Raw genomic sequence first — 27,590 nt, 5'->3', positions numbered from 1 at the left:
TCATACGGCCTATTTACAATTGACACCAAACAGTGCGGCAAACAGCGGCGCAGAAACGCAAACTGAGCTCATCGGGGGAGTCGGTTTTGTTTCATCATATAATTTCGAGGTCCGTCACGTGTTCCTCTGGTTGCTCATGTGACCTGTCGGCAAGGACCAATAGGGTGTAAGAGTTTGTTCTGGGCAGAGCAAAAGGCAAAAAAAATAATTTTCCCTTTGCAATTTTTAATCGTCCAACGCCGAAAGTGGTCGTCAGCGACTGTCTCCTGCACTGCATAAAGGTAAACCCTCTTCTTGTTGCTTCTATTCAGGAAAAACTTGTTAAAGCTCCAGAGTGAGCCTTTTCCTTTACAATAATAATAATGAATAATTTGTATAATGTGTAATAATAACATCTTATAAAAATGATTTGTTCTCTACTTTAGTTAAATACATACTTGAGTTGATTGCTTGACTTCCAGGCACATTAAACAGTTGAAACTTTAAAAAATGCCGCTCCTCGCCGAGTTGGGTATCGCCATCAATAATTAATTAACTTCATAACTTACCCACAGCCAGGATTAAATCATTACGCACATAATGAGCTGTGACATGGTGCAACTTATCGACCTATTGTTACCTAATTTGATGCTTTCAAGTTTACGTTTTTTGTAAGTTAGCCTCAGTGAGTGCCAATAAGATGACCCATGCGGGAGGAAATATTTTGGTTCTCCCTGGGGAATTTTACGGTCAGTCGATTTTGCTTTCAGGCGTCTCTTGATTCACATTGTTTAGGTGTTCGTTGTCTTGGTTTAGATTCAAGCATGAGCGATTTTATTGTTTCGAGAATTAGCAGTGAGCACGAAAACAATAGTAAGTGGAAGAAAACCTGCTTAAATTCTGCTAACGATGAAGCCGGACTGCCCGAATTTATAGTAGAAATGATGCTCAGTGGAATTGATACATCAGCCCCCGTGCCACCCCCCAACAAAAGATCATTATTCCAATTATCGTCACATAGATATTAGCACTGCTGATGGCCTTATTTGCAGCTAGTCATAGACCAAAAATGTCATTTGCCATTACTTCAGAAGCGGCTCTCTGTGTTGCACTTGGAAACCGGCGATGAATAACTCCTTTGTTTGGGTGAAAAGCTTCTGTTTGGCACTCAGATTAATAAAGTCTGATACACTCAGAAATTTTCTGTTGGGAGGTGACAGAGGCCGAAAAAGAAAAGAGGATGAGGACCTGGATGAGGATGCGATTTCAAGCCGTTCTGCTCGACCACTCGGCGAAAGCCCTCACGTATGGAAGCCATGACTTTGTGACAAGCAGTGATCTCACATTACAAATTGTGGCAAATCTAAAATGGCCGACTTAACGCTGGGCTCTTAGCACCGCATTCACATCACAACATGGTGCGCCTGCATTGTAAAGCTTACTCCTCGCCCTCCCCATCCACCCCAGGACACTTGGGCTATTTTAAGGGAACGCAGAGTAGGCGGTGAGGTATTTTTAAAGCCACTTGGCGATACTTGGTCTTCACGTCTTCCTCGCTCAATTTGTTCTCTGATTTGACTGGTCGCGGTGAAGATGTGGTGGCCAGAGTTTTGATTGTGATTTGGGCTGAGGTATCAGGATGCTGGGCTGCTGATGTGGGCTGACAGCTCTTGAGAGCACTGTCATAGTGGCGTACAGGAAGGCTAACTGGGCAGACGCCCCCCCACTCAGCCGCGTACAACAAAAGCCTGTGCCAGACGAGACGAGAGCTGCTCATATACCAGGAAACGCAGGGCGAAAACCTCAGGACTTAGAGCAACTCTTCTCCATTTCTTCTACTTGATCTTGCTACAGTTACTATTTCTGACAGCAGCTAGCAATTATACACCACCATTTTCCTGTTACTTCAACTATCACAAACTGCAACTGAGAAGAGATTTGTGGGTGTAAATGTAGAAGAGAATTGCCAAACAGTGATTTGAGCGGATCCACAGGAAACATATGGATCAATGAGGTCACCCTCTGCCCAACAACCCGGTTTTGGGCAAACATATTGGCAACATTATGGATACACGTTTTCTCTTGGTTGCTTGACATGCACCTGCACACATCTGTCAAGGTGTTTGCAGCATCATTAAATACTGCACCACTGCATTAATTAACCCCATAACTGAAACGCAAGTGTTTACTGAACCTTCTGAAAAATTTAATATAAATGAATTAATACAATAAACATTAATTAGCATATGTACATTTTAATTTGCATCATATTTGTTCAGTTTGGCATTGTTGTGAAATTAATTTTGTTTTTTCAGAAGGAAGAAAAGATCACACTGATGTAGAGGTCTCAAAGACTCATGCATCAAATACGATACGAATGGGGCTGCAGGCTCAACGTTAGCATGGTTGGTGCTGGAGGTGGAGCTAACAGAAGTCAGAAAATTTTAAACAAATCTTGTCAAAATTTCTTAGAGCCAAATGCAGTTAAATTTTTATGACATAAAATACTAAAAAAAAAAAACCCTAAATTTTAACGGAAAGAGAATCTGCTTTAGTCATATTCTCTTGATTATCAATATGGTGGTCGACCCACATAAGCTCCACCCACCAAGTGCTTGAGAAACTAGGACTGGCGACTAAAGGACCAATTGCATATGTTGTTGTTGCCCTTGGCAAGAGCGAGAGTGACAGCAGACTGTAAAAGTGCATTATCTTTTTTACGGCAGCTTTTGTAAATGGTAAAATTCAATAGTAAAAATATGTTGGTTAAAAATAAAAATTTGAATTTGTGGCAACACCTAACAATGAAAATAACGCTGCAGCTGGTGACAGGTCTGTGCTGATGCCACTGTTTACAACAAGTACAGTAAAAATAACGGGCCCTATTAATTAACCTTTATCAGAACTGTTGCAGAGATGGGAGTGCTGGGAGTGTTGGGAGTGCAGCTGTCCAAAGAGTTCGGGGAGACCTCATAAATGAACACAAAACAAGAAATTGGATGGTAATCAGAACAAAGATGTCCAGATATTTGCATTATTATATTAAAGGTAATTAATTAACTATCCCATGAACACTTTTTAATGACAGAAGACTGCACACAACTCGCTTGAAATTTGCCACCTAATCAGTAAAAATCTTGCCGTCTCAAGCTGCAGATTCAATTTCACAAACCTCGGCCGTGCAGCTTTGGCTCAGGCTCTGTTTGATGTCGAAACGTCATAATGACATATCTGTAGATGTGTGGATTAGGATGGAACAGATGACAGAGGCTTTGGCCTAGATTAGACTACCGGCCGCCCATTTAATGATTTTTCTTTTTCTGCTCCTCTGTTATTCTCGTGACACGAAACAGCAGCAGTTAGTGCCTTGTTTTTCTATTCCACAGGGAGGAGTTTGATTAATTATCCTCTTTGTCTTCGACTTTCACATTATGGCGGATGTCACGGTGACGGTTTGCACTGTCAGTTTAGCCCCGCAAAATAAAAACAGCTCACAGTCGAGGCCGAGGGTGGAATGAGAGAAAGTCGCAGAGAGTGACTTCATCCATAATGTAGCCCTTGAAATGCAAAGCACCGACAGCTTCTGAATTCAATAACCTACATTTTAAATCAGTATGTGAGGCACCACATTAGTTTCCTGGCCAGATAAAGTTTCACATTGCATCTTTAATCTATAAAAAATGGCCTAAAGCTGAACATTTTATGCAGAAATCTGATATTCTGACCCCTCACACCAAGTCCACTTTGATCTGCAACCACCTCTGCCAAATAATTTCCAATTAAGAATAGATAATACAGTTAATGTTAGTTAGCTTCCCTCCTTACTAAAACAATTTTCAAAAAGAGCCCCTTAACTTCACTTCTGCGAGTGTTTTTCCATCATTCACGCAACACCGGCTCTGCACAACAACAGCGTCTCCTCATTGTTGGCGGGAGATAAAAGAGGAGGAGTTCGAGTTCTTCTAGAGCAGCTCTCGAGCCTTTTCTGCGGCGAGTGCCGAGCAGTCGCAGCGTGAGATGATGGGAGGAGAGGGGAGTTGGGAAGAGTGTGTTTGCGGAGGTGTGTGTGTGTGTGTGTGTGGGGGGGCATTTTTGTGCACTGCGTTGTCCAGCCGAGCGTAAAGCGTGATTAATTCAATAGCCGCCATAGAGGAGGAGGCTAGCAGTGCTGCAACACCGAGCATGACCCACTTTCCCCATCAGATGTCATGAAAAATTCCCTCTCTGCATTCCTCTTCTCCAACTTCCTGCCTGAGCAACGGAGACAAGGAGAGCAGAATTATATATAAAAAATAAAAGTATATAAATCAGTGCAACAGCAGAAATGATGGACACAGGAGGAGGGACTCCTATCAGAGACCAATCCTTCTTTAGCTTTTATCAGGATATCTTTAAATTAGAGTTTTTATCAGGCTTGGAATTTTTTTTTTAAAAAGCTGCAAGGTTTTTGCCCATTGGCACCAATGATTCACAAGGCCTTGACCCAATTCTATTATTATACAGGAAACATGAGTAGAATACAGTCTGAGAAAGCCACTACTGAAATGCAGCTCTTAGCGCTGTGACCCCATTCGACTCTGAGGTTCAGGCAGCCTCGATTTTTGTTGACCTAAATCTACAGAGAGGTTTCACGGTCTTAATCACAGGGAAGGAGGCTCCTCCATCGAGGAGGGGGTTTTTTTGTTGCTGGGAGGGGAGCTGTATTGTCCGAAATATTTAAAAAAGAAGAAAGGATGTGAAATGATATTTAATCTGAAAGATCAATCTTCCCAGCAAAGACCCTTCTTTAAGCACCTTCCTGCCCCTGATGTGAAGTTTAGAAAGGGATGAGGATCTTCCCTCGCTCATCTTCAATCCCGTTGTCAATCTTAAATGTTTTTGCTTTTTTTTTATTCCCTTCTCTCTCTCCAAGCCCCTGGAGAGGACCTGCACCGCTGGCTTGGGTCTTAAACCCGGATTAAAGCTTTTTATGTAATCTGGTCTCCTCTGGGAGATTGGAGAGACAGCTGGCAGCAGAATCCCCGTCCTTATCTCTCGACCCTCCTCTGGCCTCCGACCAGCATCCCAGCGTAGATTAAAGGATGAATCTACGGCTACCGTTTCACAAAAAAGCATTATTTTCAACATATGTCTGTCTAGGTTAGAGGATATAAGAACTGTACATTACAAAAAGAAAGATGAGGCATTTAGTCTACTAATCAATTTTGATATATTCAATTATTAAACCCTGTGGGGTCACAGTTCATGGCATGTTTCTTTTCCCCAGCACAAACCATGAGTCTTAGGTCCAAGCCTGAAATTTCAGTTTAAGACAGTAAAAAATAAATAAATAATGGAATAAATAAATGCTTTTACAGGCATGAAATGCTAAATGAAATGATACTTTGGTGTATTTTATTATCATAAACTCAGTATATTTCAGTTTCTGGACTGCTGGTCAAACAAAATGAGAGACGTGAAGCCATGTTCTGCACTTCATGTTGTTAAGGTTTAGGGTTTGGAGTTAATTCATTTCTTTAATGTGAATATTTCCTGCTTTTGTCAATTTTTATATGAAAATCACCTAAAAATCTTCTGGTTTTTGTACCTCTCTAATCTCTAGCACCCTGACTCCCTCACTTGGACTTTTATTTCACATATTCACAGCCAACAAAAAGACAAAAACTTTTCAACATAACATCTTCCACATAAAGTGATGCCAAAAAGGAAAAATGTACAACCTCTAACAGCTAAAACCCTGAAGAAACTACACAAATCTTGCACATTCTTACATACATTTTTAAAAAGGGAGTCACATACCGTCCTTTAGCTCAGAGCACCGAATAAAGCCGCCTCATCTGAAATGCGAGGCATCATAAAAGCAGATTTTTTTGCCACGTAACAACTGCGACTCGGTCGACTGAAGGCCTCGACAAACATCTCACCAGCAGGCACAGCTGGTCGGGTCACCGTTTCAAGCAACACTCATTTGAATGATTCACAGCTACAAATGACATCAAGTGATTAGAAATCAGACAGGAAGGGAGCCAGAGAACACATTACATATATATATATATATAGAGAGAGAGAGAGAGAGAGAGAGAGAGAGAGAGAGAGAGAGAGAGAGAGATAAAACACAGCAATAATGACTGTGATTGGCAGACTGTGACATTAACTGTCTCTGTATTCAAGGTCAGCCACTTCAGGATCTCTCCCATCCATATTTCTGTCTTTTTCTTGACTGCATTGTCAATCACCAGAATAAATATTCATACTGACTAAAGCAGAGGTTTCTAAAGCGTACTTGGGAAGGTTAACTCGTCTTGTACTTCCTGTCTCTGAATTTGATCTGAAAAAAGGGACATCTCTCTTCTCCCCCCCCCCTTTTTTTCTCTCTCCATCTGCAGTGCGTAACACTTCTATTCCTCTGATTTATTTTAATAGATTTCCTAATAATTCAGGCTCACAAAAATGGCTTTCCCTTCTGGAAAAAAAATTGGATTATCATCATTTAAATCTTGTTATATCAGACAATTCTCCCCGTCAAGATATTCCTGATTTATTTATTAGCAGGCACAGTTTCCAGTTGTGGATTTTAAAAAAAGAAGAAAAAAAAAGAAGAAAGAAATCCTGCAGAGCCACGTTCAGGTACATAGCGCCATCTTGTGCGTGCTCTCATCACTGCGAGTCCTCCCTGAGTCATTACATCACTTGTCAGGCAGAATTAGAGGCGATCTGGCTGAAATGGGCTTGATAAAAATAAATATGGCGCTCGCCGTTTGATGGCTCATCTCGTGACTGCGGAGACATATGCTGACCTACATTTCAACTGCTTTTATTGCATTGGATCAGGAGACCACTTATCCATCCACTTCCATGTCTTCTGTAATATTTGTGGTATTACCGATATATTTAATACCTAAGGGGAGAATAACAAGATGCTCCTCTATTATTTAACCCCTTCTCCCATCTTTGCTTCTGTGTGTGCAGTGGTTACTGGTCATTTTTAAATACAGTTGAGGTATGTGTCACAAAACCTGCACAAAAAAGTTGCAAAATCCAGTTTTTCTTAAAAAAAAAAAAGACAAAGCAGCGACATTAAAACCCTGATAATCTTCCTACAACACCTCTAAGACTATTAAAAACACAGGATTGAGCCACACCGTTGCACTGACCTGTTTCTTCATTATTATGAGCAAATACACTGTTGTTTATTTTCACTCAGTCCCACAGAGACTGAGAGTGGATTAATCCACAGCTAAAAATAGTCGACAACAAATCCAGTTTTGTTTTGCTGCTGTTTGAGTGATGGTTGCTATAAACTGCAGTTCACATCCATTTTGTTAAATTACATCTTTCTTTTTCTTTTACGACATTCCCAAATTTAGTAAGAACAAATTAGGCACACAGTCAAGAAAAATACTGAATGTAACCATGTTTGTAGTATTTTTAAATGTACATTTCCAGGTGATTTTACACAGTCTGCATAATGAGCTGGGTCCCAAAGAGAAGCTCTCATGCAGGCCTACATTTTTATAAAAGCGTAAGGCAAAGACTGTAAATGTTTACAGCTTTAGACTTGCATGGTTTGGATCCATTAAAAAAAAAAAAAAGTGCTGCACTGAATCTCTGTCCGACAGCGGCCCCCAGTGGGCCAACAAGGCACTGCAGTTAGGCTTGTTTTAAATTATGAGTTAATATTTTTTTGAAAGTGTAAAACCACAAAAACTAAGCCATGTCGTTATATTATTACTACATATTTAGTTTCTTATCATATATATATATATATATATATATATATATATAGATAGATAGATAGATAGATAGATAGATAGATAGATAGATAAATAGATAGATAGATAGATAGATAGATAGATAGATAGATAGATAGATAGATAGATAGATAGATAGATAGAGATATATAATTCTGAGGATTATTTTTAATTTCTCTGACCTGTTATTGGCACAGAAAGAGTTAAAACTCCTCAGAGGATCGTAAAAGGATGATAAGTACAAAAATATAGTACAATGTAATGTTTAATTTAAAGCAATTTCACATATCAAATTCATTACAGATGTTAAATTTTTCACAGTAAAGGTCAAAGGCTGGATAAAAGTTACCTCCACAACTAAAAAAGCATCATTTCCATCTTACAAATATTAGAATAATGTAGTGTATCAACCACAGTTTGTATTCATGGAGTATTGTGGTTTTAAATAACTGACTGCTGTAAATCTTGTTTGTTCACTGTGGATGTAAGAGCCCAACAAAGGATACATGTTTACAGCTATGAACTCTACGTGCAGCACATCAGTATTAAAACCACGTTAAACATGAATTGCCCCGTTTAAATAAATAAATACAAATAAAAAATACATTTTTACAGATTTTACGTACTTTTTAAACACACATCAAATTTTAACACAAAAAAGTAGAATTTACTGGCATTTTCTGTTTCTTTTACAGTGTGGGTTGTAGAAAGTGCTCTGATAGGTCAAATTTAAATTTGGGAATGGCTGCCCTACACTAACTGAAGCAGAATAAATTAAAATGAAAGCATCAAGCATTTTTGCATGTCTGCGTTTCTTTTACCTGGCAGGTGACCGGTTGGCTGACTCTACCATCACACTCGCATTGGCCCTCGACTTCCTCTGTCACGTGAGCACGCCCCTTCCTTCACATCCAATCCCAACATGGAGCCCATTAAGGTCCAATCAGAAGGTGGACTGAATGTGACCCTCACCATCAGGCTGCTGATGCACGGCAAGGTACAAACACACGAATTCAAACTTGTCTTTTCTTGTTCTGCTTCTGCTTCCAATTATCTGTAAAAAGAGCAAAGAAAACAAAGACTAATTTCAAGGAGCCCATGGCATCTAACATTTCTTTCTGTTGTTTCTGCAGGAGGTTGGAAGCATCATAGGAAAGGTATTTATCACAAGCACAACAAGCAGAGCATGTAAAGCATGATAACGCCGGTGGGAAATGCACAAAACATCTCACTGCTCTTTCTCCCCTTTGCTTTCAGAAAGGAGAGACAGTCAAGAAAATGCGTGAAGACGTAAGAAGAATTTTTCTCAAACTCTTGTTAATTAGTTTTGTCCTATAATCACGTATTTAATGCTTTTTTGCTCTCTCTTTCGCTCTAAAGAGCGGCGCCCGTATCAACATCTCAGAGGGGAACTGCCCTGAACGGATAGTCACCATCACCGGGCCAACAGATGCCATTTTCAAGGCCTTTGCCATGATAGCCTACAAGTTTGAAGAGGTACCGTTCATTATTTTACACCACAAAGAATCTGTTTTTAAAACAACAATAAACTTGGTATTATTTAAGCACTGATTTCAAATCCAATTCGAACCATTTTCCTCTATAAGATTTTTTTAAAATGGCACATTTTAAAAGAAAAATTAGCAAATGTAGCAACATTTTTACTTTAACATCTTAGTGGTTGCATTCAAGAATCTTACAACTGTATGTAAAGTAATGGCGTAAAGGCTGTATGTGCATCTGAGTGCGACCGTACTTATGAGAGAATCCAGCACCACAGGCCGGCTTTAGCACCTGCACTGACTCATTTCCAGGTGGAATACAAAGCAGCTTTGGCCCTGATATGTAGGACAGAAATGTGCTGATCTAACCTTGCAACACCCTCTGAAAATGGGCCAGTGCTGTGTTTTGATTTGGGTGCCATATCAGCATACTTTCAGCCCGACCGAGCCAAGTGTCTCCATAATACAATAGATAGACTCAACCACTTATTATTCAGGCGCTGCACACAAGTGCAGCTTTAAGTAAGTGTGGAGATTTCAGGGTCAGTTGTCGTACTACGACGCAAACACAAGTCACTTGATTTTGTTTAACTCTGCAACTCAGCTACACTCACATATTAGTGTAGTCAAGGTGTTATCGATTATGCCTGAATTCACTGTATAGTAAGTGTGAAGGTACCCACATGCAACGCTTACCAAATTATTAGAACCCCACCCCATGTAAGGTTTATGTCCCTGTAAGGGTTAATTCACCAGCATGTGCAGGCTCTTTAATTTAAATTATAGTTTTAATGCTAAAAATAAGAATTTTCATCACTCTTAATCAATTATCCATGAATGGAGTCCATTTACAAAAAAAGGTGAAAAAAGGCAAAGCACATTTTTAAAAAAAATATTACAGTCTTTGCTCAATAATGATACGTTTAGTTTTAAATGCGTTTTTGACAGATTTCTGAAATATTTATCTTTTCCTCCTTTAATGACAGGTGGTAGTAATCACTGTACTTTGTACTTTTACAACCCCCATTAAAATAAATGTTGTGTTTGCTCTGTGTACTGTAGGTGAACAGGGACTACAGAATGTTAATCATTTAAATGATCTATTTAAGTGAAAATATTTCACGGACTGCATATTAAATTGGCAAACTGAGAAGCTTTTTATTTTTTATTTTTTAGGAATCATGGATGTCACGCTCTCTAGATAAGAAGATCTGTATTGTTATCAATGATAAGTTTAAAAGCCAGAATCTGTGATGCTAACTGAGTGTTGTGCCTGCAACAATGCAATTTATATGCATTTATACAGGGCTTTACTCAAAGCACTATTATGCAGAACTTTGTTCACAGCTAGCTTGTGGGAAATACATGTAGGCACAGGAAGATCATCTACTCCACACAGAAAGGCTCCAGCCAGGTGAGGCTTGAAACTGCTGCCAGCGGACGTGGTATTAGCATGCAGCACATCTGTGAAGGCCCCATTAATGCTAAACAGGTTTTAGAGCAACGCTGCCAACCAGACAAAGTGTTTTTCACCGACGTTGTTGCTTATTTCAGCAAGAATATGCAAAACAACAATCACATATCCCAGCAGCAGATCTTCATAGAACTTTTCAAAGTTGCAGAAATTTGACTTCTCAATGCCAAAACACTTGAAGTCTGGTACAGTGGTCCCTCGCTATAACCCGGTTCACTTTTCGTGGTTTTGCTGTTTCGTGGATTTTTTTGTGCAATTTTCCATGTTTTTGTTTTTGTTTTTTGTTTTTTACGGCACATTGTGTTCTGCGTCCTGATTGGCTGTAGACCATTGTGCAGTGTCTCCTGTACAGTACAGAATGCGTTCGGCTTGTCAAATTTACATAAATCTTCTATCGCTAGCAGTGTGACTCTGAAGTGCTGTACTGTATGTTTGTAAGTTTTCTCCCCAACAAACACAACAATGTCGACGAAACGTTTTGCACCGTCAAAGGATGCCACGGGTGCTTTGGTTTCATTCTATAATACTGGACTTATTTTTCTACGAAGGTTTGAACTTTGAGAGTGTGTAAACAAAAGAGAAAAGTGTGAAAATGTTCATGCCTGTCTGAGAAAAGTGTATAAAGCTTGTAGTGAGGGGTTTTACAGCCTTAAAACGTCTATAATAATTGTAAGAAATAAAGTTGGCGACTTCGCGGATTTCACCTATCTATGGAAGCCCGTTTCCGCCACTAAAAAAAAAAAAAAGGATCCATAACTCAAAATTTCGAGTTATTTTCTCGAAATTTCGAGTTATTTTCTCGAAATTTCGACATATTAACTCAAAATTTTGAGAAAAGCATCTCGAAATTTCGAGTTAGCGCTGCCAATCAGTAATCTACGTGAATGACGTCATTTCCATGTTACCCGGAAGCTGAAGCCCTCAGCTACAAATGCTACAGCTAAGCTACCGGTATTACATCCAGTCGTGAATGCACAGATTGCTGAGTGTTTTCAGCCTGGCTTCACAAATGATGAAATCCCTGTGTTATTAGCTGAATCACATGGTGTTACTATCAGCAAACATACTTTAATTTGTTGGGATCCGTTTTTGAGTGCGCGGTCCTGCGCCATATGATTCCGGGTAACAAGAAAGCGACCTCATTCACGTATATTTTTGATTGGCAGAGCTAACTTGAAATTTTGAGAAAATAACTCGAAATTTCGAGTTATGGATACTAGCTTTTTTTTTTTTTTAGTGGCGGAAACGGGCTTCCATACCTATCGCAGGTTATTTTTGGAACGTAACTCCCGCAATAAACAAGGGACCATCATTAAAAGCCCCTACCTTCACCCTTTCACCTTTTTTTCTCCTCAAAAGAAGTCATATGCACATGATTTGGACATGCATTTGCCCATTAAACTTGTAAAAATCCTGCAACCACAGCTGTCTCTGCCACAAGGGCATAATGGTGCATGTTAATTATGCTATTACATAATAAACCGGGGTAATACACGAGATCATGAGGGCAGAAATAAAACAATCGAGACTTCCATGTGTGGCAATCATACATTTACATGGTTCTATGATAAACTCTTTTTCAGTTTCCTTTACTTGATAAACAACTTGGAGTTATTTTTAGCTAAATGCAAAGGACGAGCTTTCTCTTGCAATAACTAGACTTAATTATATTTCTTGAAATAGGATTTTTGGACAGTGTATCAGGATTTTATGCTTCAGTGGCACTGATTTATTTAAGTAAACTCTCTTACGGCTCTGGCAGCCAAATTTGCCTTTTTGCACTGTCATCTCAACAGGATACCTTCTGTTAGTGCTTCATTATTAAATAGGATCATATTAATAATACTGCTTTGGTCAGTTTCTACTGCTGTACACTGGCTGTACAGTACCTTATAAAATAGGATTAGGTGGAAAATATTATAATTATAGCCAACAGATAAAATGGTCAATTTTAAAGTAGCATCATACTGAAATACAGAGGCTTTAACCCTGTTTATTAGAACAATATTAATAAAAGCAGCAACTTAAAAGTATGAAGAGATGTTATTGCCAAAAAGTAAACATCATTCTAGCTTTTTAAAGGTCATTTTGTGCCGAAGCAAAGAGTTTTCTCAAAGCGCTGTTGGTGAGTTAAGAACCATGAAGGTAGATTTATTACAAAGCCTCCACTTCACAGACAGAAAAACACTATGAAAGTCATCGCATCTGACAAAATGTGGCCTTTCCTCGCCCGCAGGATATTATCAACTCCATGAGCAACAGCCCAGCCACCAGCAAACCCCCCGTAACCCTGAGGCTCGTCGTCCCAGCCAGCCAGTGTGGATCCCTCATCGGCAAAGGAGGCTCCAAAATCAAAGAAATGAGAGAGGTGGCGGCACATTTTTCATCCTAACGATGTCCATAAACATAAAATCAATCATGTTTTTTAAAATAATGACACTGCCAGAGGATATGCTTATATTTATCCCTCATATAGCTCCCATGTAAGCTTCCCAAATCCCACATTTCTGGTTCATGTAGTTTCCATTTAAGTGTTCAGTCTTGCTCTCCCATATCGGTTTCTGCTCAGTTTGAAGGGATGCAGGGTCATGTAATGAGATGATATTAATTTTTTAAAAAATGTTTCTTTCTTGCCTCCAGTCCACAGGAGCTCAGGTCCAGGTGGCAGGAGACATGCTCCCCAACTCCACTGAGAGAGCGGTGACAATCTCAGGGGCCCCCGAGGCCATCATCCAGTGTGTCAAACAGATATGTGTGGTGTTGCTCGAGGTACGGTGAGGGGGGTGGGGTGGCCACACAGGGGACATGAGAGAAATGTTATGTAGCTGAAAATTAGTTTGATACGGAGAATTCAGAGGCTTGACTACACTTTTTAAAGTAATTTACTCCTAGAGTTTCTGCTGTATCCAAAGATTTGTTTCTAAATGTAATTTTTCACATTTAATGTATCCGCATGTTTTGATATTGTTTATGTTTGCAAGTCTGGATTATTAACATTACTGCACTGCTGCAGACACATTTCTTTGCCTTTTAGATGGCAAATGTGACACCAAGTACTCAGTACATGACGCCAGAGACGTGCAAATGTCCTGCACTGACTTAATGTTTGCACAGTCGGGAGAAAAGCAGGTTTCCATAGGTCGAAAACAGCAGATTAAGACCTCGTGTGTGGACTTTTGGGTGATTTTTGTTTACAGATAACAAACTGACACATCTGTAAATAGGTTCAGGCCATAAGCTGTACATAAAAGATGTACACAGTCATCATAAAGAAACTCTTTGTTTTTGTGAACTCCTATTCTGAAGCCTCAAATTTGGGGTGTAGTGCCAATTTGTGAACTAATGCTAATTAGCTAAGTTATTACAGTTCATACAAAGACCGGGGACTTAAATATGGATAGCTTTAAATAAACTAGAGGATAAAACACTAAAATTTCACTCAGGAAAAACTGAAGTACAGACTTCCTCCAAACCAGAAAATAAACCACACAGCAATCTAGTAATACCACAGTCACAATGGAAAGGTTTACTTCACTTGAATTGTATGGTAAAGCCGACAGTGAAGAAACCTTATAGAGCTCAACAGTGAGCTTCCAAAAATCCCATTCCCATTCATATTGTTCATAGGGATTTCGATTATTACCATAATGCTGTGAGTCAACTTACTACAACCTGCGACACTGTGAAACGATGATAATCTCTCCTTTAGAAACCATAACTCTGCATTACACCTATAGTCCATAAATACAGGATTTTTAAGGCCAATACCCGTAGTGATATTGATACCAGTACCAATGCCGATACTGTATTTGGTAGAAACCCAGTATATTGGACAATAAATTTTCTTTCACAGATATGAAACTCAAACAGAGTTACGAAGTAGTTGTTATGTGTCGTTATTTATGAATCCTTACTGAGATAATATGACAGTATAGTTCAAAAGTTACCATGCGTCATTGTCACAACAAGTCATGAATTATTATGCTTGGTCTGATTCTGCTCGTCAGCTGGTTGATCTCTTTGTGGCGTTCCAAACATGTGTTGCCAAGAGGGAAGTTGTGGAGTGCCCTCTGGTGGACAAACTATGCAACAGCAACACTCATAACAGAGCTGAAGGGTGTTTCTCCCATCTGTTCTGTATAGGCCTTTAGAAATGCCAGTACTGACATATGAGATCAACTTTGTTTTAGCAAAAACACAGTTTAGTCGTAACTTTGGGGGGAAAGAATACTCTTCCACTTTCCTGAACTGAAACAGCAATTTCTCTGTTTTGTGAAAGTCACTGTTTAAACCTACGAACATCAGGTCGGTTAGTGAGTGTAAAACTTGCGGTGACTGCAGCCAAGAACTAAGTACCATCAAAAACAATACTACAACCTTACAAACTCTGAAAGCTGTGACAATGAAAAGGAGGAGATTTAAACAGGCTGGAAGCCAATCCCATTTCTAGTGCATTATGGGATAAGTTGTTTCCTAACCCTAAAAAGTAATTATGTACATAGTCTTGTACCTCTGTCTATTTTTATTATTATTATTTTCCTCCTATTATCCAAATCTAATTTTCTAATGGTCAGCATGGCTTTACAGTGGTCATGGCTTAGATCAAGGCTTAAAACTCTTTATGTAAGGATCTTATGAAACATTAACAGAGAAAGTTCACTCTTGGAACCGGACTTCTTAAAAAAGTGGGCAGTCACTGCTGAGCTCAATCTATCACTATCTCACATTTACCCCTTATTACAAGTCAAGTGTTAAAATCCCACCCAACCTCAGTTTTAGAGTCAGCCTAAAGATATTACAATTACAGATTTAATTTTTATAGCCATGAAGTGTAGTTTATTAAATCCAAGATTAAACTCAGGATTGTGTTTAAGCTAGTTTGGATCACTGAAAGCTTTAACTTATGATATTTATATCATCTTCTAATGAAGGTGGATGTTGGTGCAAACTTTCACAGCAATCTGTCTCATAGTTGCTGAGATAATTAAGTGTTGGACTTACCTGTGAACAGCATAAATAGCATTAACCCTTTCACGCACAGTGGTCACTACAGTGGACAGCTATTCAAAGACTGTTTTCTTGTATTTGTGTCAGTGTGTACTTACACATTAACCACTACACTGGACACTGATGTGTCATCCTGATTGAGGTTGTCATAATTCATGCATGACAGGGTTAAAGCCTGATGTATCAGTAAGAAAAATTCACCCAAAAGATCAAAGCAGGAGGCATATATTTGATGTTTTTGACAAAAGTATTGTTACCTTCTTGTAATTCTGTGTCGAAAATGGAAAAAAAAATGCTTTGGATCAAAGGGCTACACAGTATTTAGGTGTCTCTCTTTTTCTTGCACCATTAATTTGAACTATCTGCACAGCCAGTTCTCCATTGGGCCTTCATGATGGCACCAGCCATGGATACTAGGACATTTGTGACATGACTGTAAGTCTCTAGACTTAAGAAAAACAAAAGTTAAATAACAATATGTTGAGTCATCATTATCCAGTTGAAAGTGGTGTTCCAGGTAAATCCAAGTTTAGTTGTGCACTGAACCACGATTTGGACATGTAATGTCAGCATGAACGCACAGTGAAGAGCACTTTTTGTGTGGGTGTCCACAGGTTGTCTTCCCTAAGGCACTCTCCCTTCTGGTCTCACTTTATGCAACTTCTTTCTTTCTCTCTCTCTATTATTTTCTGTCTTCCCGTTCTAACACTCTCTCCACATCCCGCCCCTTCTTCTTCTTCCCCCCACTCTCTCCTCCTTTGCTCTCCTCAGTCCCCACCGAAAGGTGCCACCATCCCCTACCGCCCCAAGCCTGCCTCCACCCCTGTCATTTTTTCAGGTGGCCAGGTAAGAGCAGACCCACTGGGGGCGTCCACAGCCAACCTCAGCCTCTTACTGCAGCACCAGCCACTGCCTGTTAGTGTCGCACCAGGTTTTACTCACTTTTCCTCCCTTCCTCACTCCCCTCACCCACCCAAATCCCAACTAGCATGAAACCCTCACTGCTTTTATTTGTTTTAAAACTGTCATCCATCACCCCCAGCCACTCGAACCAGAACTGAGATCAATTGCGTTCAGCTCATCTGAGTCAGAGGATCCATCAGGTGACTTACCTTTTATTTAGTGAAAATGGATGCTGGTGCTTCTAGATGAAAATACTCTGCTTAAAAGTCTAAAATAAAATCAGGAAAAACAAATGTTAAGCTCGATGAAGCTTGGGGAAATTAAACTTTACTCTAAAGCCTAAAACAGTAACCAAGTGACCAAGACAGGAAAAATCCTCTAGAGTAGATACTCTTGGAAACACAGCTTTTTCTTAGTTTGGAACCAACAGCAGTAAAAATACACAAATATACTACTGTAATTCTACTTCAGCCATAAACAGACATAGGGAGTAAAGGAGCTCATAGCAACAGAGCCAGCCACAATGGGGAGGCTCACAGGAGCAAGGTGTGTTGCTATATAAGGTGGTCTGCAGGGGAAGGGAAACTCAGTGGCAGCAGCTAGTGGATAGGAGTAGTATGGCAGGACAACAAATGAAGCAGCAGCTTATATTAATTATATTTTATTCATTTCAAAGTACAAATTTTTATTTTTGGACTCTAATAGAGCAGCTTTGTATGATTCACAGTTAAAAATAATCCCAGTTTATCTTATACTGAGACACGTGCAGCTCCTTTCCTTTTATGGAAATCCATTGGTCAAGCAAGCTATCTTGTGATTGGCCACTCCTCATTAAAAAACAGTAGGGTGGGGGCTTCTCTGCTCAGAGGCGGCTAATGGAAAGTTTGTTTTTAGAGTAATCCAAAAACTGCTTTTGAGCTGTAGGTTTTGGCTACAAGTGAGGTGTGTCTGGCTCACTTGTAGAGTGCTAAACACATTTTTAGATCATCTATAACAAAAGGAAGAAAACACCAATAATTTAGAAATCTGTCTGTTTAAAGCAAAAAAAAATTATATTGATATTTGTTAATAGTATTATTATTATTAAGACACACGCGCACAAACACAGGTCTTGCTTTTCTTTACTTTAGCTCCAATTAACTAGAGCTTATTTTTTACTATAGGCTATGTTCCCCTCAGCTTTGCTGATCAGTAGGTTGGAGGCTTTCTATCCTCTGCTATAACAGGACAATGGTGAAAACACCCAGCAAATGGCCTGGGGCAGATTCACACCTGTGCCTCAGCAACAGCCTTAGGTATATGAATCACTTGAGAAACACTGTGAGTTAAACTGGCACCCCTGCTTCAATTATAAAACAGGGCAAAATTGTGAAGGAAAAATCTTCAGAGTCATCTAAATTAATAAATATTCACATCCAAAAAGCTTGAATTTGTGGAAACTTGGCTATATTTATATTCAGCTGTGCAAATTACTGCTGGTTGACAAGTCTATGAATAAAAAACTGCTTCAGCTCTATGTTATTCAGGTCAGGTTTGACTCAAAAGATTCAATACTTCCCTTTAATTACCTTTAAGAGTGGAAAAACTTAATACAGGAACCCATAACAGGAGTCCGGAGGCAGATTTTTAATTAAAATATTCAGTTATTCAAATAGTTGCAGGCAAAGTTCTTGTGGATTGACTAACTGATTAATCACTTTAACTACATTCCTGTATAGCATCTATAATTTGTTTGTTTGTTTTTAGATTTTAGTGGTTGATGTCAGACTATTGAGAAAGGCAGTAAAATATCTAAAGCAGAAGCCACAGACTTGGTGTGTTTTTATTCTTATATAAAAAATCAGGTTTGTATCTTGTGGGATAAAATTCAATTTTGCTCAGTTCTGACCTCTGTGGCTCTTATAAACCACATGTCCAATAGGACACGACACCTTACTCCCCTCAGGGTCGCTCCTCTGGTTTACTCCACACCCTCCCAATCACCTTCCTGCTGTCTGATTTGTCCCTTTTTTATTTAGTTCAACTGGATTTGATTGATGAATTGTAGGAGAACTTGACAGGAAATCTGTAATGCATGTCTTACATGTAATATGACTCATAAGATATAAAAAAACATTTAAGTCTATGTTGTCCTTGAGCTGTAGAAATGTCGACAGTTCATTTTTTTCTTGATTTATATTTTGTTTCAGTCCACTTTTGTTTATTTAGCTTTTCAGAACTTATTGAATAATGTGTCTTGTGGGATCATAACAGTGAGCTCTTCTCCTCATGTTTGCAGGCGTATACCATTCAAGGACAGTATGCCATCCCACATCCAGATGTGAGTGCCCCACGAGGCAGTCAACCTTGCACCCTCTATAACTCTGTCTCGCTGCATCCAGATTTTCTTACTTTCTTTCCACCCTTATTAATATTAATTGTTAATATTAATACAGCTTTTATTCTGATATGTTATTTCCTATGTTTCTAACTTTTCTTATTCTTGCCTCTGTGCCCTCTGATTGGCATTAAACCTCATGGGGCTTGGCCTGAAGAAGTTATCAGATTAGTCTTGAAGTTCTTGATGGACTTCAGATCGGCTCCTGACCTCCACTCCATTTCTTTTTACAATTTAATTTTAATTAAACTAACTAACTTTAATTAAACTTTCCATTTGTTGGCATCTTCAAACAAGCTCAAGACGAAGAAGAGGAAAAATGCTGTTTTTGCAAGTAGAAAGGAAACTGTATGGAATCCCAAAATGAGGAATTTTCATTGATTAAAACGGCTGCTTTGATGGTAAAGATGACTTTGAATACAAGAAGGTTTTGAAACTCTCAGTGTTCAACTCACCTCCAATTTGAGTTATTTATCTTAAAGATAATCCCCTGTGGGCAAGCACTTGGTGAGAGTGGGAGGAAAAAGCTCCCTTTTAAAAGGAAGAAACCTCCAGCAGATTCAGGTTCAAGGAGCAGCAGCCATCTGTCATGACCAGTTGGTGGTAAACATTCAAAATGTAAAGTTACAGCTGTTAGAAAATGTAAACTCATGAGCATGATTGATTTACTGACAGTCAGTGAGCGTGAACAATATCATTGACTGACATATGAAAAGGTGATATTAGGCATTAGGGGAAGGTGACATCAGGGGATTACATTGGCAAACATCCACCCATCCATCCACTATCCTCGACTATATAAAGTTGGATCACAGTTACCTATGCAGCCTATTCCAGATATCCATTTACTGGCAACGCATTACAGGAGGTATCCAGGAGTCATCCTAACAAGATCCCCAACTCAGCTGGTTGGTTGTTTCGCTTGTGGACATTCAAGGCTTCAGTTGCCTAGATAATCCTCTAATGTTGTTACCACCAGGTCATATCTCAAAGGTATTTTTCTCTCTCATTGCTTGTAGCTTTAATCACTCACTTGGAAGTTGAGAAAAGCTTATCCCAGGTCCTGTCCACTTCGCGTCACCAGTAGTGTCGTTGGCAGGTGCTTGAAGTCGTGGAATGTCATTCAAATTCTGCAGTTTCTGCTCAGCAAGTTGCTGCAAATCACTTTCACTTTGTATGGCTTTAAGTGATAGTCACTAGTTTCATAATTTCATACCTTCTTTTGCTCTCCACACAGACTGTTTATCTGCATTCAAACAACACCTGCTTAAAAAAAAAGGCAAATAAAAATCAGACAAGAAGCACATTACATATGGCAACCAGAATGCTTCTGCTACTAAAACTCTCATCTGTGGTCACCAGATTCTGAATGTGAACCTGTGCAGAGTGATTGATTGATTGCAGAGTTCTATTCTAGAAATGCAGAGTTTCAAGAGTTTAGTTTAACAACTGCAAAGGTCTATTTCAGAACTGCAGCAATTATTTTAGCAAGTGCAGGATTCCAGGCCAGAACAGCACAGTGACATTTTATTCCCTAAACTGCAGTTTCAACATAGACTGTTCCATGTGTAGCAACAGTAACAATGAGGGGCGGGGCTTATGAAATCCTCCCAAATGCTCCAATCTCAGGCCAAGTCCTTCATGAGGTTCTCCTCTTCTTCTTCTGTCTTTCTTTCATGGTCTCTCTCTTTTCTTTCTGTCTTTGTCCTTCACCTGTCAGTGTTGTTACTTCTCCTCAGATCCTTACTTTACTCTTGTAGCATTTCGGACTGACCTTTGTGCGTGCGTGTATGTGTCTGGTGAGCGTGTGCGTGTCAGAGTGCGTTTTTAACGATGACCTCATAGCTCTGCTGTCCTCCTCCTCCCCCCCTCAGCAGTTGAGCAAGCTCCACCAGTTGGCTATGCAGCAAACCCCCTTTACCCCCCTCGGACAGACCACCCCTGCCTTCCCCGGTACGTACCCACCTACACAATGACCCTCTTCACCAAAGATCCTTCTCTCGTTTTTACCTGTAGAGACAAACACATTCTCTTCCTCCTTTTTTTCTCTTTCTCTTCTTTTCCTGTCTCTGTCCTTTCTTTCTTCTTCTCGTTGTTCTCCTCCTAATGGTCTCTGTGGTTCACTGCCATTGACATGGCCTGCTGGTGGTCTGCTCTTGTTGATGTTGAGGCTTCTTTTGTTTTTTGTTTTTCCCTTAGTTTCCTTATTGTATAGAATTGCAGTTGTCTTGGATTTTTCTTCTTCAAAAGTTAGAACTCAAATTTGTGTATTGCATAGGCTCTGCATAGGGCTGAGCCACATTTCTAGTGACATGCGTTTGCTGCTGGTTTATAGATAACATAGTATTTTATAGTAGATAATCGCAGTTTGCCTCCTTAACGTGCCAAACTGTACTTTATGTCCTTTCCCTTTCCTCCACTCTTTCTGTCTGCTTCCTGTGTTCAGCAGCAGGTCTGGATGCCAGTAACCAGGCCAGTACTCATGAACTCACCATTCCCAATGATGTGAGTACATTTGTCATGATATGCAGACACCCAACAATGCGCTTTCACTCACCATTCGTCACTTTCATTTTTTTCCTGACGAAAAGGTTTAACGAAACCTGCAAACAGCAGTGGTTTAAAATGAGACATTTTTCATGAAATCTGACAGAGAATCAGGTTATCCATTATCAGGCTTCAGGCAAGTCAATATTGTGAATGCTGTTGCAGAAATACTGTTGTCTTCTTCAGTCACACTTATTCAGCAGTTTGGGTAATTTGGGCCCACTTTCTGCTGTTTTGTCACTCCCTAAAGCTATAATCGGGGTGAATGCTCAAAACTGCTACAAAGGAATAAATAAAACAACAGAAAGTCTGCATTAAACTGGTAAAACTGGTTATCAAAGCACAAACTCCCAGACATGCTCTGTTTTATCATCTTTTCACATGGCTTCCTGCTGAAGTTTCCAGCTATGCAATGTGACAGCAATTCAACTGCAACAATTATAGACAAAGTGCAGCCAAAGGCAGTTAGCTTTGCAAAGTGAATGTCCTTAATGGAAAAGACTAGTTGGACCTAAATAAGGAGCATCTAAGTTATAGTTGAAAAGCTGTCAAAGACTGGCCAGTACTCACACGCTCCACTGAGAATCAATCAAATTTCTCTTTTATGTCCCATCCTCTTTTCTTCCCAGCTAATAGGCTGCATAATCGGACGCCAGGGAACCAAAATCAACGAGATCCGTCAGATGTCTGGGGCGCAGATCAAAATAGCTAACGCCATGGAAGGGTCATCGGAACGCCAGATTACCATCACAGGGACTCCCGCCAACATCAGCCTGGCCCAGTATCTCATCAATGCAAGGTCAGAGATCAGTGATTGTTTGACTGCAAAAATAGTCCAAACAAAGAGAAAAATGTGAAAAACTTCCTCCTTGTGAACATGGATGATATCTTTTGAATTAGTGCCTAATTAGCTGCTCTCACTTTGTCAAGATTTTGCAAAAGCACTTTTTTCTTCTCTTAATGAGCTCTCAGTGAGTGTTGTTTGTTTATTTTATTCTTTGTTTTTAATTGCCTTTCCATCAATGTTTTGCTTTGTAACATCACATGTTTTACTACCATAACTGTTTAAAATTACATCATAAATAAATAGTAATGTGCAAGAGTTTTGAGCCATCCCCCATTTCTTTATATTTTAAATTGTATATTTAGGCTCTTTGTTTCTAGCAGCCTATCACAAAGGCAAATATTTCTATAACTCAATCTATGGAAAATACCAAAGATAAATATAAAATGGTATTTTAAAACATAAAAATGCATAAAATAGTACTTTTGAGTTACCGAACTTCAAATACATCTGTAAAAATTTTAAAAACTATCTACAGCAGATGAACAATATCTGAAAATCATGTCCTTAAGAAACTGTAAAAAATCCAGTAAACACCTGATACAGGACCTGAGCAATACATTTGGACCTTTAGAAATGGTCTCAGTTGAAGGGTGGCAGTCAATAAGCCATTTTTAAGGAAAGGAAACGGGGAAATGGGGTGAGGTATGCTGAATTACACAAGAACTGGACTGAAAATCATTTCCAATCATTCTCCTTTAGGTTCAGAGACGTGGCGGCTATGTGGACTGACCCAACTTCCATGACCACATCCTGAGATCCCTGACTGGCTCCTCCGTTTGGCCCTTTCCAATGACTGACTACTGCAGACAACCCTGATGAAGCCCTTCGGACTCTGGCTCTGGCTCTCCGAAAACCCTGACCACCTCCCCACCCTGGTTCAAAGCACCTCAGGGAGGATTGGGTGCTCACTTTTGTTTCAGAGAGCCACATTAAATTAACAAAAAAAGAAAAAAAGAAAATGAATAACAAAAAAGAAATTCTCTGTTGCTTAGATTTTTTAGAGAACTGTTGAAGCATGTTGAATGTTTATTAGGAACAACTTGTGTTACTCTTTCTTCTTTTTCTCTCTATCTCTTGCTTTTGCTTTCTCTCTGTCAGTGCTGCGTCATAGAACATCATTTAAAAGTAAAAAAAAGTACTAGTAAAAGACTGAACGTTTTTTGTAGGACGTAGTTATTTGCATATAACAGCTGCTCAGTGATGCTATCGGTAGAGTGCGTGGTGGGATGTAGCCAAATTATCAAATTTTGATAATGTATTTCTGAAAAGACAAAAAAATTGGACTGTTCTGCTTTCGTCCTAATTTGCATCTCTGTCGAATCTCTACCCATGACTCTTTGCTGCATCACATGACCCTTTCAAGCCAATGGTATCACTCCTAGAGCCTCCCTTCTCATGTTAATTTCCTAGGTTTGCATTATATTGCATGTTTTCAGTGTTGTATTGTCGCGTATTTCAGTAAGCCTGTTCCGTGTACTTCAGATGTTATTATTATATCTTTGTTTTCCTGTTCTTTTCCGCAAACTGTTTTCAGCATTTTTGGCCACTCACGTCTAGTTCTACTCCCTGTCCAGACAAAAAACCTTCCGACACAGCCTCCTTCTATCAACACCGAATATTAGTATATAGATGCATGAATGGGAATTAGTGAATAACCAGTGGCTAAAACACTGACTGAAATTTAAAATGATTGTTTACTAACTTATTATTCTACTGTATTTGTTTTTGTATGAGGACTCTTGTGACTTAGCACATTAGTCGACTACGCGGCGCTCATGCAATAGACTACTCAACACTTTACTCTGGACTGCCTCTGATGTAGGGAGGATTAGTTGGACTTAAAAGCCAAGCGTTGCGTCCAAACCTTTCGGCTTCTTTCCCTTGTTTTGGAAAAAACTTGCTAGGCTGAGAGAGGTTTCTAAAAAATTAAAACTAAGAAATTGGAGGGAAAGAAGCCGAATTTTAATGGCACAGAGGCCTAGACGTTTGGACGAAGCCAGATGGTATTTTTTGGGCCAAGGAATGTTCAGGGGTTCATTGGGGGGAACCCGTGGGGCCTGGGCGGACGTGACCACTCAGTCTCTTTTTCACGATTGTTCATCTCGTCATGTTCTTTTCATTGTCATGCGGTTGATTTTAACGCTTTAGGTTTGAATGTCATTTTATTGTCGCGACTGTGTCAGCAACATAATTGTTTTTATTTTAAAAGTAAAAAGAGGACAGGTTGGATGACAATTCCTGCTTTGCTGTTTTCTAGTAAAGCCAGCATGTATTTATTTATGGTGTGTTGATGCACTTATGAATTTTCATTCATTGATCATGAACATTAAGCTAAGTTAGTTTTGTTGTATTGTACTTAATTTGAGAGGGAGGTGTGGGTGATATTTGGTATGATTCAGTAATTCAACTTCTCCCACCATCTTCTGCTGAAGATGCGCTAAAGATAATAGACAGCTTTGGGTCATCTTTACTTCTGAGTTTCAGCTAAGCTCTTTTCAGCGTTGACGCTAACAAACAGCTGTTGAATGTTATTGTCGACTCACATTATCTGCCATCCAACACAGAAACTTTCTGCATTTACAGAACGTTTGTTTTATTGCCAGTAGCCTACACTGAGCTTAAAGGAGAAGTTTAACAGTTTGGGGGAAAGCTTTTAGGGAAATATGCTTATTTCTGCCTTTTTACATTGAACAATTGATGTTTGCATGCTAAACACTGACTAGCACAAGTCTATGAAGCTTATAAGCACATAAAGACTTTTAAATTGTATGCAGCACCTTATTTATACTATTAGAAATGGTCAAATCTTTTTGCTAAGCTAAGCTAACTGGCTCCAAGCTAAAGTTTCAGATCCCCTTTTCTTTTTTTTATGTACCAGTGGTTCCTGTAGTTCATCCCACAAGAAACCATAGACAATCTAGTTGTCTCTGTTTTTCATGCTAGGTTAAGTAAGCTTACTGCTAACTTAGCCTAGCTATAAGTACACAAATAAGCATATTTACCAGAAGTGTCTATTCCTAAGACTTTTAGGTGTGTTGATGACATAAATGGACCAAATGCTGTATCAATATACTGAAGGAGGCATAGTCAGTGATAATTCTGCAATAATTCTTACATTTTGATGTGAACTCAAGTAGTAGTGATAGAAATGACATTTGGGATTCGTGTTTCTTTTTGTTTTCACTTGTCATAGCTTGTATTCTAATGGGAATGTTTGTCAAATTACAAGAAATTTTGTTTTTTGGCAAACTTGGTTTTTTTGGGTTTTTTTTTTAGAACTGTTAGCTAATACCTGTTAAGAGGATATTCTTTCTAAAATTGCCCACAACACTGTAATGGTGAAAAAATATCCTCAAGGGTATTGTGGCTCTTATAAAACAGTTATCAGTGCATGCTGAAATGTTTGCTTAAAACGTGAATAATCAATGACTAGACAGCCGGAGTGTGCATTTTACAAATTTAATCTTGTTGTGTTTTATGAATTTGATTAATAAGCAGGAATATTGACTTGTAAGTGATGGCAGTGTGACTTCAATAACATCAATTTTCATGTGTTACTCAGTGTTTGAAAACTGTATTTACATTTGTGTATATGCCTGAGTATACGGCGACTTTGAAACAAACTGCAACTAATGCAATAATAGGGTGCAATGTGCAATTATTTATTCAGTTTATTATTAGTATAGATACAGAAGAGCGGTGTAGCTTGTTTAAAAAAATGTTTTTTTGAGTTTTATCCACTTTTCGTTTGGTGGCAACAGCGGGGAAAAAAGAATGGCTAGACATGTTTTTGGGGGGGTTTGTTCGTTTTTCAGCTTTTCTTTGTGTGTATTGCAGTTTGGGGGGGAACAAAATGATAGAACTTTGTAACTATTTTCAATTGATTTATTTGCTATGTGCAGATCTATATTAGTTGTGAGTAATTACATAGGTTTTAATTTTACAGTGTTGGTAAGTATACAAACAAATAAAGTTTCATTTTTTTCTTTCTGTGACTTGCCTTTTGACGTCTTTCTCAATTATATTTTTCTACAACAGCTGATAAAAATCCCATAGAGACATTTTGAAAGTTCTTGAATGAAGCTAATTATTGTGTCACAATGAAATTACGATAATTAGATGATGAGAGCTTAATGGGAAGCTTTTCCCTGGGAACTGGAGGATTTCTACATCAGTGCTTTCTGTAATTTCACATTTCATGCTGCACCAGACATATCTCTTTCTGAAATGTTGAAATGAGGCTCATGCATCTCCTATGAAGCCTTTGTTTTCCTCTGCAAAGTGTTTCCCTCCACCCTCAGTAAGAAAACGGGTCCGATACCACTCCTTTGTCAGGAATCTTTGCTGTGTACGCCTTTAAATTTAATCAGCAGACACACAGAGTAATGTCCAGAACACTCCTGAAATACTCTTTAACACCAACAATTACATGTTAGATGGAAATCTTCTCTCATCTGCAGCTTCACTGCTAAAGGGGTACCCAGTGCACTAAAAAGTGATGGATCTGGCTAAACATACATCTGAATTTCTACGTGGCTTCAACTAAAGTCGTGTATTTCACATTTGTTCTCATAGTTTACTGACAGTCAATTCATTTCCTTTTTTTCTAAGGGTATTGGCATACCTGCATCTGATCAGTACCTCTTTTAATGTACAGCTTCTCCTCTTTCATTAATATATCATATGTATGGACAGCATTTGTTCTAGACAGCAGCAGATTGACATCCAAAGATTCCTTCCTCACTGCAGTGAAAGACTCCTTCAATGTAACATCTTGATATGAGCTAGCTGTCTTTGAACCTGCAAATTGCTTTTTCAGAGTGCAAGCTGAACATCCAAACTTGCAGACAGTTCACAGGCAGCTCCCAAACAACTGAGTTTTTCACCCCATTGGAGTAAATCATACAGCGATCTCCACTGAAACTAAATTATGTAGGAAGCTTGTATGCAGGAAGCACATAAAATCAGGATGTCAGTTTTAATTTCTTGTATGACTCTTCTATAAAACGTTGTTCCAAGATTTAAGGCTGAAGAGATCTGAAATGACAGAAAATTGGTCCTATTTTATGTTGCATGGGAGAGTGGGAACACTAAAGGCTTAAAACTAAGCACAGGACAATGCTGGAAAATATAAGTTTAATGCTTTTGATGCCACAGCTTTAGATAAAAATATAATAGCTCCTGGGCTCTCGGCTGGACCAAG

General features: G+C 39.1%; 1 protein-coding gene across 3 annotated transcripts; it reads left to right on the top strand.

Moving 5' to 3' along the window:
- Positions 1 to 69: 69 nt before the first annotated feature.
- LOC102199060 (poly(rC)-binding protein 3-like) lies at positions 70 to 26,382 on the top strand. Of its 3 annotated transcripts, none has more exons than XM_013915861.1 (13): positions 72 to 281; positions 8,559 to 8,727; positions 8,864 to 8,887; positions 8,988 to 9,020; positions 9,111 to 9,227; positions 12,943 to 13,074; positions 13,347 to 13,475; positions 16,485 to 16,628; positions 18,895 to 18,936; positions 20,871 to 20,946; positions 21,440 to 21,498; positions 22,170 to 22,339; positions 23,087 to 26,382. In XM_013915861.1, the coding sequence occupies exons 2-13, from the start codon at positions 8,653 to 8,655 to the stop codon at positions 23,139 to 23,141; spliced, it is 1,056 nt and encodes a 351-aa protein (XP_013771315.1). In that variant the 5' UTR covers positions 72 to 281; positions 8,559 to 8,652; the 3' UTR covers positions 23,142 to 26,382. The 3 variants fall into 3 exon arrangements, with proteins under 3 accessions (XP_013771316.1, XP_013771315.1, XP_005752865.2); XM_005752808.2 differs by having other exon boundaries at positions 20,868 to 20,946; XM_013915862.1 differs by lacking the exon at positions 16,485 to 16,628 and having other exon boundaries at positions 70 to 281.
- The last annotated feature ends 1,208 nt before the right edge of the window (positions 26,383 to 27,590 follow it).

This window comes from Pundamilia nyererei, unplaced genomic scaffold (assembly GCF_000239375.1).
Source record: "Pundamilia nyererei isolate P.nyererei 1_Seehausen unplaced genomic scaffold, PunNye1.0 scaffold00383, whole genome shotgun sequence".
NCBI classification, from domain to species: Eukaryota; Metazoa; Chordata; class Actinopteri; order Cichliformes; family Cichlidae; genus Pundamilia; species Pundamilia nyererei.
The sequence above is the reverse complement of the archived record's forward strand: the minus strand, read 5'-3'. Positions and strand labels throughout refer to the sequence as shown.